The sequence below is a fragment of the Anarrhichthys ocellatus genome, unplaced genomic scaffold (genome assembly GCF_004355925.1).
Source record: "Anarrhichthys ocellatus isolate YVR2014 unplaced genomic scaffold, GSC_Weel_1.0 scaffold57, whole genome shotgun sequence".
Classification (NCBI taxonomy): Eukaryota; Metazoa; Chordata; class Actinopteri; order Perciformes; family Anarhichadidae; genus Anarrhichthys; species Anarrhichthys ocellatus.
The window spans coordinates 515,648-528,270 of record NW_022280087.1 but is presented as its reverse complement, the minus strand read 5'-3'; the positions used below and the strand labels follow the sequence as shown (position 1 = coordinate 528,270).

General features: G+C 45.0%; 1 protein-coding gene across 2 annotated transcripts in view; it reads left to right on the top strand.

Annotated features, from left to right (window-relative positions):
• atp1a3a (ATPase Na+/K+ transporting subunit alpha 3a) overlaps nucleotides 1–8,347 on the top strand; it is a 35,166-nt gene extending 26,819 nt beyond the window's left edge. For both annotated transcript variants that reach the window (XM_031871224.1, XM_031871225.1), the window contains 7 exons: nucleotides 525–679; nucleotides 1,320–1,443; nucleotides 2,240–2,385; nucleotides 2,649–2,779; nucleotides 5,633–5,734; nucleotides 5,924–6,015; nucleotides 6,995–8,347. In XM_031871224.1, the coding sequence (XP_031727084.1) occupies nucleotides 525–679; nucleotides 1,320–1,443; nucleotides 2,240–2,385; nucleotides 2,649–2,779; nucleotides 5,633–5,734; nucleotides 5,924–6,015; nucleotides 6,995–7,023 (779 nt within the window). In that variant the 3' untranslated portion in view covers nucleotides 7,024–8,347. The remainder of the gene's footprint in view (nucleotides 1–524; nucleotides 680–1,319; nucleotides 1,444–2,239; nucleotides 2,386–2,648; nucleotides 2,780–5,632; nucleotides 5,735–5,923; nucleotides 6,016–6,994) is intronic.
• The last annotated feature ends 4,276 nt before the right edge of the window (nucleotides 8,348–12,623 follow it).

The following is a 12,623-nucleotide window of genomic DNA, read 5'->3' as shown; positions in this document are numbered from 1 at the left end:
GTGTTCGGATCGGGTTGGGGGCATCAAGTTTATTGAGGAATTTCTTCAAATTTGGCCCAAACGTCCACCTGGACTAACGGGTGAACTGATTTGATTTCACTGTGACCTCACAAAACACGTTTTTGGCCATAACTCTAAGAACTAAGAATTGTTATGCTAATTATGACAATTTCACACAGATGTCTAATATGATAAAATGATGAAGTGATAACATTTTGGACAGACATTGATGCAAACTGTAACTTAACAGGTTGACGGAGGGACACAACTGCAAGGTGGTAATATTTATGACACATTCTCAATACTTTTATCAATTATTATGATTATTGACTTACAGAAACCTTTCAGCGTAAGTTGTACACATTTAAGGGATACGAAGCGTTTGAGGATACGCCAAGAAATTACATCACAATGAGCAAAAATACCAACGCAGACACCGGCGGACCATTTCTATTGCAGAGTTCAAAGGGTTGAGGGTTCACCTGTTCAGAGATTGATTTTACTCCCCACCTTCATCCCGACAGGCCGTCTGATCTTTGACAACCTGAAGAAGTCCATCGCGTACACTCTGACCAGTAACATCCCAGAGATCACCCCCTTCCTGTTCTTCATCCTGGTCAACATCCCGCTGCCTCTGGGCACCATCACCATCCTCTGTATCGACCTGGGAACCGACATGGTAACAGAGGAGACGCCGCGCACACTCACATACAATGTGTCCAGTCAGGCGATAGAAAAGGGCAGCAGCCAATGTGTGGACACACTCATACATGCACGGTAAACCAGGAGAGCTCAGCCATACACAAACATGTCAATTGTGTGAACTGTATGCTTGTCAGGTGACAATATAGACACAGCAATGTCCGGGGCGACACACAGGTGGTCACCTAAGAATGTTCAATTGTGCTGGAAATGTTTAGAATATTAAAAGAAATAACAATAAAAAAGTTAAAGAAGGGAATATTTAAAATCTGAAAGATGCTGAACATAATGTGTGGAGTGAGTTGAGGGAATTGTGGATGTTTAGGTTCAATAAGAAGTTTTAAAGTGACACAGAATAAAAAGTGTATTAATTATGCTGCAGCAAACCATGCAGCCCACCCCACACCATCAACCAGTCCAACCCTACAGACTGTCACACAATCCCTCCATTTATCTCTGAAGTTGAGTTCAAGGTCATGCCTAAAAAGTATGTACACAAAACAGGACACTAGGTGGCAGTGTGAGACCAGTCCAGGTTGTCATGCTTGGAAAGTGGAGCGTGTTAAAATACACCAAAGCAAAAGCATACCCAGACGTAAATGTGTTCCCTCCGTCAGGTACCAGCCATCTCTCTCGCCTATGAAGCAGCAGAGAGTGACATCATGAAGCGGCAGCCCAGGAACCCACTGAGGGACAAACTGGTCAACGAGAGGCTCATCAGTATCGCCTATGGACAGATCGGTAGGTGCCATGTTTGTGTTGTTCAACACCCAGTACAGACCTGTGATCAGTGGAAAAGGTGCCGTGTGTAGCATTTAATCACCAATAAATCATCACGGCTGTCTTTTCTTCTTCTTTTTTAAACATATATTTATTCATTTTATACATTTAACACATTGTACATACTTAAATTAATTAAATTAAATTTCCTCCAAATTGAACATATAGTAATAACAATATTATACTGTATATATATAAAACAAATCTTTTTTTAAATTATTATTTTACATACTTCTTTCAGTTTATTTAAGTACACAAAAATGAAAATAAACATTAAGTAAATAAATATAATTTTAAAAGATGTTTATTACATAGTTAATTAATACAAAATAAAATACACCGTCACTGTCATTTTTTTAAATATTAGCGCAAATATTGTCAACATGCAAGACCAGAGCAGAAATCTGACAACCTTTACGGGGCCCAGAATCTGTCCCAGAACACACTGCTCTACAGCTGCACATCGAGTAGGTTCACGTTCTGTTTGCTCTTACATCGCTAACATCAGTGTCCTGAGACAATGGTAGCCCAAAGACATTGGCTGTCTGACAGCACCTTGATACCAACATGATTCTACTGCAGTCAACAGAGTTATCAAAAGTCTGTTTGTTTTTCTAATTCACAAATGTCTATACAACAAATAAATTTTTTTAGTTGTCGCCAATCAAAACGTGGTTCCCTTCGTTTCTGCCTTGCACTTTTTCTCTCATCTCATCATAATATCCACTATAACAGATGTGAATCTCTGTGTCTGCAGGTATGATCCAAGCTCTCGGCGGGTTCTTCGCCTACTTCGTCATCATGGCCGAAAATGGCTTCCTGCCGGCCGTGCTTGTCGGCATCCGGCTCAACTGGGACGATCGCTCCTGCAACGACCTGGAGGACAGCTACGGGCAGCAATGGGTACGAGTGATGTCACACGATGTCAGGGTTCTGCTGTGAGCTCTGTTTGACTGACCTTATGAAGAATCACTGTACCGTGATGTTAAATCACGGTACTCATACAAAGTTTTCTGAATATTTGCTACACCAGCAGTAATCCTTGAATGATAAAAGACACAAACATTAATATAAATGTATACAAACGTGTCGTGGTCACAACCATCTCAATAGAAGTCCATCACAGAGGACACATTGCGTGACTGTCTTCCTGTTTCCCTGTCCAGACCTACGAGCAACGGAAGATTGTGGAGTTTACTTGCCACACGGCATTCTTCGTCAGCATTGTGGTGGTACAGTGGGCAGATGTCATCATCTGCAAGACCAGGCGTAACTCTGTGTTCCAGCAGGGCATGAAGTAAGTGGAAAAGTTATTGAAAAATACACTTCTGAATAATGCTAGGTAATGTGATACGGTCGGGTGTATTTCATCCATCCATCCATCCATTTTCTTCCGCTTATCCGGGGTCGGGTCGCGGTGGCAGCAGGCTGACCCAGACCTCCCTCTCACCGGCAACATGTTCCAGCTCATTCTGGGGGATCCCGAGGCGTTCCCAGGCCAGCTGGGAGATGTAATCTCTCCAGCGTGTTCTGGGTCTTCCCCGGGGTCTCTTCCCAGTTGGACGTGCCTGGAAAACCTCCAGTGGGAGGCGTCCAGGAGGCATCCTAATTAGATGCCCGAACCACCTCAGCTGACTCCTTTCGACGCGAAGGAGTAGCGGCTCGACTCCAAGCTCCCTCCTGATGACCGAGCTCCTTACCCTATCTCTAAGGCCGAGCCCGGCCACCCTACGGAGGAAGCTCATTTCGGCCGCTTGTAGCCGCGACCTTGTCCTTTCGGTCACGACCCAGAGTTCGTGACCATAGGTGAGGGTAGGAACGTAGACCGAGTGGTAAATTGAGAGCTTTGCCTTCCGGCTCAGCTCCCTCTTCACCAAGACGGTCCGGTGCAGCGCCTGCTTTACCCTGCGCCTGCAGCTGCACCGATCTCCCGCTCCATCTTACCCTCACTCGTGAACAAGACCCCGAGATACTTAAACTCCTTCGCTTGAGGTAGGCACTCTGTCCCCACCTGGAGGGAGCAATCCACCGGTTTCCGGCAGAGAACCATGGCCTCAGATTTGGAGGTGCTAACTCTCATCCCCGCCGCTTCACACTCGGCTGCAAACCGCCCCAGTGAATGCTGGAGGTCATGATCCGAGGAGGCTAACAGGACCACATCATCTGCAAACAGCAGAGAGGCGATCCCGAGACCCCCGAACCTGACGTTCTCCACCCCAAGGCTGCGCCTAGATATCCTGTCCTTGAAAGTCATAAACAGGACCGGTGACAAAGCGCAGCCCTGGCGGAGGCCAACACCCACCGGGAACGTGTCTGACTTATTACCGAGAATGCGGACACAGCTCCTACTGCAGTCGTACAGAGACCGGATCGCCCGTTGTAACGGGTCCGGCACCCCATACTCCCGCAGCACCCCCCACAAGAACCCCTGAGGGACCCGGTCGAAAGCCTTCTCCAAGTCCACAAAGCACATGTAGACTGGTTGGGCAAACTCCCAGAACCCCTCCAGTAGTCTTGCAAGGGTAAAGAGCTGGTCCACTGTTCCACGACCGGGACGGAATCCGCACTGCTCCTCTTGAATCCGAGGTTCGACAAGCGGTCGGAGCCTCCTTTCCAGCACCCTGGCATAAGCCTTCCCCGGGAGGCTGAGTAGTGTGATACCCCGGTAATTCGAGCACACTCTCCGGTCCCCCTTTTTGAAGATGGGAACCACCACCCCGGTCTGCCATTCCATGGGCACTGATCCCGACCCCCATGCGACATTGAAGAGGCGTGTCAGCCAGGACAGCCCAACTATGTCCAGCGCTTTCAGCATCTCAGGGCGGATCTCATCCACCCCAGGCACCTTGCCACCAAGGAGCTTTTTAACTACCTCAGCGACCTCTGCCAGGGATATGGGTGAGCCTCCCCCTAGGTCCTCAGGCGCTGCCTCCTCTGCAGAGGACATGTTGGTCGGGTTTAGGAGTTACTCAAAGTGCTCTTTCCACCGCCCGATGATGTCCCCCATGTGGGTTAGCAGTTCCCCCCCTGCTGAGAACAGCCTGGGGTAAGCCCTGCTTTCCCTTCCTGAGCCGTCGGATGGTTTGCCAGAACCTCCTTGAGGCCAACCGAAAGTCCTTCTCCATGGCCTCCCCGAACTCCTCCCATGCCCGAGTTTTAGCATTCACGACCGCTGCAGCCCTTCTGGCCTGCCAGCTGCTTCAGGAGACCCCTGGGCCAACCAGGCCTTGAAGGTCTCCTTCTTCAGCTTGACGGCTTCCCTCACCTCCGGTGTCCACCACCGGGTTCTCGGGTTGCCGCCACGACAGGCACCGATGACCTTCCGGCCACAGCTCCTAGCGGCCACGTCCACAATAGAGGCTTTGAACATGGTCCATTCGGATTCCGTGTCCCCAACCTCCCTCGGGATGTGAGAAGTTCTTCCGGAGGTGGGAGTTAAAGACCTCCCAGACAGGGTCCTCCGCCAGACGTTCCCAGTTCACCCTCACTACACGTTTGGGCTTGCCGGGTCTTTCCAACCGGTTCCCCTGCCATCTGATCCAACTCACCACCAGGTGGTGATCAGTTGACAGCTCTGCTCCTCTCTTCACCCGAGTGTCCAAGACATACGGCCGCAAATCAAATGATACGATTACAACCCGTAGGCTCATGGAGGCGACCTCTCGTTTTCCGGGGAGAAGTCCAACACAGCGGCGCTCAGCCGGGGGCTCGTGAGTATCCCCACTCCCGCCCGGCGCCTCTCACCCTGGGCAACTCCGGAAAAGGACAAAGTCCAACCCCTCTATCTCCAGCACTCGGCAACTCACACCACACCTTTACTTTGACACCTGAAGTTACAAAGACTGTATTGAAGTAAAGGATGGATATATATACATACATATGTTTTCTCTGAGTTACAATATCATTTACAAAAGCTGGTGTAAACATGAACGTTGCAGAAGAAGAAAGCCGTTTCCCACAGCTGCCACCAGACGTCACTAGAGAGCCATGTTTTACTGACACACCTTTAATTCATGGCCCTAACTTATGGCCCGTGTTTGTTTGTTCCCCACATGTGTCCCTCTCTAACTGATGTGAGCCACTGTTTATCGTCTCTCAGCTACGTGTGTTGCTGTAAATAACTTTTTGTTCTGTGCTCATTGTCTGGCAGGAATAAGATTTTGATCTTTGGCCTGTTTGAGGAAACGGCTCTGGCTGCTTTCCTGTCCTACTGCCCCGGCATGGACGTGGCACTACGGATGTACCCGCTCAAGTAAGTAACGCTCCAACACATCTTCACAGTGCCACGATGTGCAGACCTCCATGTTCACTTTCAGTGGTAATAATGTGAAATGCAATGCCATTATGTTTGTCCTGAAATGGCAACACACTTTTGTTTTAAGACAGTTCACGAGTACTGTGTTCTGTATTTGTAACTGCTCCCCTCCTCCTCCTCCCTCAGGCCCAGCTGGTGGTTCTGTGCGTTCCCGTACAGTTTCCTCATATTTGTTTACGATGAGATCCGAAAACTCATCCTTCGCCGAAACCCTGGAGGTCAGATAACACACACATTATTTCATTTTCTGTTGGCTTTGGTCACAGGTGCTCTGATCTATCAGCTGATATTCGTTTTAAACAGTTGAATTGGTGGTCTCTATGAAGGCCAATCAGAAGAGACCATGAATTCAAACTATTTCACTTTCAACTTCAAATTTGAACTTACATGAAGTGAAAACACGCAGTGAAAGGATTAATTTTTAAGACTTAGACCGGACAACTCTGTGGTAGCAACATGTCAATCACAGTAAGCCCGCCATAAAGCATCCCCTGCTTTATGGTCTGTTTGACTCTAAATGGACCATAATGTACTAAATGAACATCATGCTGTATTGAAGAAGACTTGAAACTAGAGATTGAGACCATAAACTCATGTTTACAATGTTTACTGAGGTAATAAATCAAGAGAGAAGTAGAGTCATTTTCTCATAGACTTCTATACAACCAGAGGAGTCGCCCCCTGATGGCTATTAGAGAGAATGCAGCTTTAAGACACTTCCGCATTGCCTTCACTTTTTAGAACCGGAGGTTGCCGGTGTTTAGCATTCTCATCAAGCACGTAGCTCGTCGCAGTGCTTCCTGTCTGAACAGCTCATTTGGTTAACATGGCCACCGAAGCGTCCTTTCCAAGTTCAATTAACAACAGACCAACATGCAAAGCTGGTCAAAAACATTCTCGTTAACCTATTAACAGTTAACTGTTGATGTCCCTAGTAGCATGTCATATTATGTAATATTACACAGATTGTAATTACATGCCAGCACAGGTGTTTACAGGAGGATGAGGAGAATACATTGCAAATGTAGTGGGAAAAAAATGTACAACTTTAAAGGACATTGTGCAGGAAAATATCATCCAGGACCTCATCATTTTAAATAATAATTTAGCTCAAATGTTAATCAATAGATCAAATAATTTGATGGATAACTCTTCTCTCTCTTGTTCCCTCTGTTTCTCTCCTCTTCATCTCTGCAGGCTGGGTGGAAAAAGAGACGTACTATTAAATTATCAAAGCATCATTTCCTTCTCACCCCTGTTCTCCCCTGAACTCACCCCTTTTAATCTATCCCCCTCCCCTCCACCCATCCATCCTCTCCCGTCAACATGCTCAAACTGTACAAGAAGATAACGTCCTACCCATCCTGCTCTCATCCTCATCCCCCACAAAGAGACAACACAAAATAACAAATCACACGCCAAGACGCTGCGAGGACCAACGACAGGGGAGAGGATGCGGGAGGTGGGAGGCGGGTTTGTAAATCTTCCCTGTCCTCTCTCCCTCTTTTTATGTTTTTCTATCCAAAGTCTGTACAGCACCAGTCTGCCAGTAACACTGGCGTGCCGACGCTTATTACTGCACCGTCAGCTGCAGCTCTTCACACGTGTACTCAAACCACAGCGCTGTGTGTGGACCTGAATACAGAATACAGACAGAAACCCGACTGTTCCACTGCCATCTCTCTTGCCAAGCAGAACAACAACGTGGCAGCTCCCGTCCAGACTCCCGACTGCCAATTCTAGTCTTCTCTTTGTTTACCTATTTGTCTTTTTCCTGCCAGAGCCTGCCACCCAGATCCAGCTCCTTACTCACTGCCATTTCCTCCGTCCTCTTCTCTCTTTCTACTCCTAAGTACTCACTGCCAATCTTCTACTGCCGTCCCGCCTCCTCCTCCTCCTCCCCCATCAATATAGAATCAATCTCACCATAAAACTTCAGCACTCACTCACGCCCTCAACAGGGCGGAAAAAAGGTCACTTCCTTGATCTCCCTCCCTCCCTCCCTCCCTCCCTCCCCATGTGTTCTTTTCTGCCTATGTTGTTGTCGTGTTCTAATAGACGACTGGGTGTTTTTGAAAACAGAAAAATTGTTTGTGAAAGTGTTTTTTTAAGTTGGGAGTGGGTCTGAGAGCTCCTTGTTTTCATTCAGACATGACAAAGCACACTGTCTCCCCCTCTTTTACCTTCCCCGCCCCCCGCCTGTTTATCTGTCCGTTTGTCTGTCTGTTTGTGAACAGCGTGCAAACCCTCCGTCCTTGTAAACTTCCACCAACTTTCACCACCCTCTCCCCCCTCCCAACCTCACCCCTGTTAAAAAAGAATAAAAATACAAACTTTCTGTGTCCTCGGAAAAAGAGATTTCTCTCCGATTTCATTATTTAAATCAGTTGAAATGTGGAATAAGGCACGGTACCTTAACTTGCAAACCAACAGCCAGAAAAGAAAATGAAATACAAAAGAAAGATCTCTCTTTTTCAGCTTGGTCTCCAGTTTGTTTTTGTGTGGAGTTTTGTCAGAAAATGGAAATAAATGCTGTGTGACCAACTCTTACTCATGGCAGCAGTGTCAAGTCATCTGTTTTCTACCTGAAGGGTTTCAACAAGTCAGAGGAAGTGTTAACACCTTACATGTCTATAGACACATTTAGTAGAACTTCTACTGGAAGAGCATGTATGAAGCAGGACTGAGGAGCCTTCTTTGTTCCGGATGCTGCAATGAATCAGCATCCATCAGTTGACCCACGCCAGGACACCTCCTAACAGCTATCACATTCATATTGTTTTTTAGCAACGTAAGCTTTGTAGGTAGCAAAACTCACCAGCAGGTGCTTATTTCTTAGCACCTAAAACCTGCAATACAACATTTGACCGCTTGGGGGCAAGTAGTACACTTATTAACATATCCAGAAGTCAGGGGGCTACATTATCATTCATTTGGAGTCGTGTTTGTGTCCATCTGATGAACGTTGGTCTGATATTCATTCTTGTTTTAGCTGTTTTTGGTCTCTTATCAAATCCTGAGCCAAATATCTGTCACTATGGGATAAATGCTCCACTATCTTCCCCAGCTAGTGTCTTAGTGCGTCTGTCCACTACTTGGTGCTGAGCAGGTAGTGTTCAGTGGAGTTGTACTGAACACGCTACATGAGCAGTGAGAGTGAACCAAGACCAGAGCTAGACAATGAACTTAAAACTCACTTTACATTTCCGTGAAGCCGAGGGGAGCTGCTGACTCACGTGAGACATTTTCTGTAGCTTTATTACTACGAGCGACGCCTTTTACACCGTCATTTTATACATTGTTATGATAAAAAAGTTTGAAATTGATTCTGCTGATGAAGATCGTGTGAGACGATCAAAAGCTCCAGAACAGCTGCTAAATGGACCTTGTGGTTGATTTGTTTTGATCGCTCCTGTTTCCGAGCACAAGATAGAACTTTTGATCTAAAATCTTTCAGCCAACGTGGACAAGAAGTCATGAAAATGCCAAAAAAAAAACCGACATATGGGCCGAAGAAAAACATACAATAAAATGTACAACATGGATCTTGTGTTAAAATTCTTTTGTGAGCGACTGTTAATGAAGTTGAGAATGACGAGCACTGCGTGTAACCGGCAGCTACAGACAGTTTGCTGATCCGGCGGGGTGTCGGGGCGGTCCCGGGATCAGACCCCCGGGGCTGCGGTTTGCACGGCTTGCTGAATTCATGCTGACTGAAGGTCTGTCTCCCAGAGAGGATGAAACGAAAATGTGAGTCATTTTCTCATTTCTGACACTTTGGTTTTAATCCAGTAAACAAACTTCAACAGAGGGTTCGCGACCCCTAGGGGGTACGCGGAGGTACTGCAGGAGGGGGGGTCGTGAAATCTTTGGTTGATTAGACAATTTTTTATATATAAATAAATATATATATATATATATATATTTCCCCAAACATGAATCTGTCCATTGTTTTAATAGTTCAGTATTGTATGAAAGATAACAGGTATGCTAATAGGCCATCACTCATTTTTCGTTTCCACATTTATGTTTAAAATGAAAACATCAATTTGAATAGCTTGTATGCATGATTATCATGCAATTGACATACAATGTTGATATTGGCATTGGTATCAGCTGACAAGGTGTGTTTCTAAATGGCAGTGGCACGGCCTCCCTACTCACTGTACCTTGCACATGTTTACAATAAAAACATGAATATATGAACCTGTGTATTATTTGAATAGCTTAGTATTGAATGCACAATAAAGAGGTATGTTTATACACGGCACTAGGCCCAGTTTAATATAAAACACAATTTTATACAGTATATAGTCGGGGGTCCCTGCTCCATCTATCAGTTTGGGGGTCCTTGGCCTGAAAAACATTGAAGACCCCTGCTCTAATGTGTTTGCTTTTCTCCTCTCTGTGATTCAAAGTAAGTCCCTGTTTTCTGTTGGAACGAGAGTGCTGCTCTAAACCCTGCAGCCTGCGGGGAAGAGGAAACATGGTATGACTTGGACTAAAGAACCAGGACAATATTTGGCTTGAGGTTGGTAAAGACACACAGAGGACATCTTCATGTATCGTAGTCTATAACCATTGTTAACCATAGAAACAATGCTGCTGCACCATGTGATACAGATCCTCTTCACAACTCTTCTATAGGTTTACCCTGACAGTAGAGCCGGGGTTCACTTTTAGAACATGAGATACACTGCGCTCTAGCATTAATAGCCTACTAGCAGGTAACAGATTAAACTGCTTGCATGCAGTTGTGTAATAGCGGTTAGACCTTTACAGCAATTTATAAATTTGTACAATTTTAGATTCATTAGAAAGCAACCATCAAACGTAGCATCGGATGCGGAGTTAGCTTCTTTTCGCCACATTTTACTGTCGCACTTGAATTATACTTCTCAACCCATTCCAGTGTAAATGAAACCTTATTAAAATGAATCATGTGCATATGTTCTCACACAATATTTTAACAACTGTATTTTGACTTTGGGCTGTGTATTCAGCAGCCATCTACATTGTGACTCCTGTCTGTCACATATGCTGCCACCCAAGTGAGCAGAACTGTTCAGATGCGTAGAGCTGGCATGAATTATGAAATTAAAATGAATGAAACCCATCTCCTCCCTCTTTTTTCTCAACTGACACCAAACTCAGACATTGTGTCCTCCACAAACGATCCAGCTTTTTGAATTATCAGAAAACTGTGGCCACGGTGCATCAAAACATCTCACTGTAAACAATACTGCTAACAGCTGCTGCCTATTCTCACTGCCAATGCTCAGGGAGATACATGGCAACATGCGGGTGTCATGGTACATATAGTGTGGTCAATTTAAAAATTGTATCTCAACAAAACTACATTTTTGACAGTATTTAGAATTATATCTTCATGGTAACTATTGACATAAAAGCTTGAGTTTAATCTCTGATCTGTCTTCAGTATGAAACTTTAAATAATCTCATCAATCCGATCAGCTGCATCGTCCAATCCAAGAACTGATGAACAATGAGGGGGCGTGTCGGCCCATAAAAGACTTCCTGGAAGCCTGTTCTCGTGCGTCCTCGCTCATGGCTCCTCAGAGATCCCTCCTCCCTCCTCTGAGCTAAATAAGAGCTTTGGGACGGCCATCAATATGGTGGTGCAGAACAACTTCCGGTTCAAGCGAGGAGCAAGGAAATGACAATTAAGAGACTTAGGATGTACCCAATGGGTTTCTTTCATGGTTTTTTTGGGTTGGATGTTGGAAATCACGGCTGAAGAGATTTTAGTATTTGGTTTTGCAATATAAAATAAGTCAGTAAATACCCCTCTGGTGAATTTAGAAGCTTTTACTTTAAAAGAGTGTAAATGAGTTGACTAAACGTCCTCACTAGAACACGAGTCCTCCTTTAGCTTAGCGCTGACGTGAAGTCATGTGACCGTGGTGGAGTTTCTTTATAGCCTAACGTTGCACTTGCGATTCATAAATCATTAAAGTGATGTTTATTAGTGAAGATTATCTTGCTGAACAAACGTGCACGTATCATCAACGTGTGTTTGCCACAGAGTTCATTTTCTGCAATATTTCATAATCCAATGGAAAAAATTCATCGGCTTTTTGTGGAGGGAACCAGTGTGATGCCAGCCCTCCTGCAGTGCTCTACGGAATGGAACAACATGGGCTGTAACTTACAGAGCAATCGATCTTTGTCGAAAACGAATTGCATACATCTTATGTTGTCTAGATGAAGTTCACCAATTCTCAGAGTTTTGTCGTAATGAATGAATATTTGATGCTCGATTGAAATCTGCCGACATGCAGCCTTTGTGGTTTAGAGACACTTGACTTCCAGGTTCAACGATAGTTACGGTCCGGACAGTTCTGCTGACCGACCCTCCTGTATTTCTCATTTGTCTTTCTTTTTTTTATCTTCCCTCTTGTCTCTTCCTCCACCTTCTTTTTTTAAAATTATCTCAGAACAACAGCAAAACTGTACTTAATCCATGGACAAAAGATGATGGATTTCATTATTTGTATTTTGAAAATCACAATAAAAAAACAGTAGTTGTAAGAAGATCCTTCAGATTTAGAGTATTGTTTCAATTATTTAAACTATATTCATTATTTATATATTGTGTTCTGCTGAATGCAGCTTATCAGTGACCTTTTTCACTTTTAGCCCCTTCAAAATAAGACGCTTTGTAAATCATTACAGTAATGTATCTTTTATTAAACAAGCCCATAAACAGACTGGGACTTGGTTTGGGTTCGATAGTTTTACGCTTCTACTTGTGAATCTTTGAGTGTGTGTGTGTGTGTGTGTGTGTGTGTGTGTGTGTGTGTGT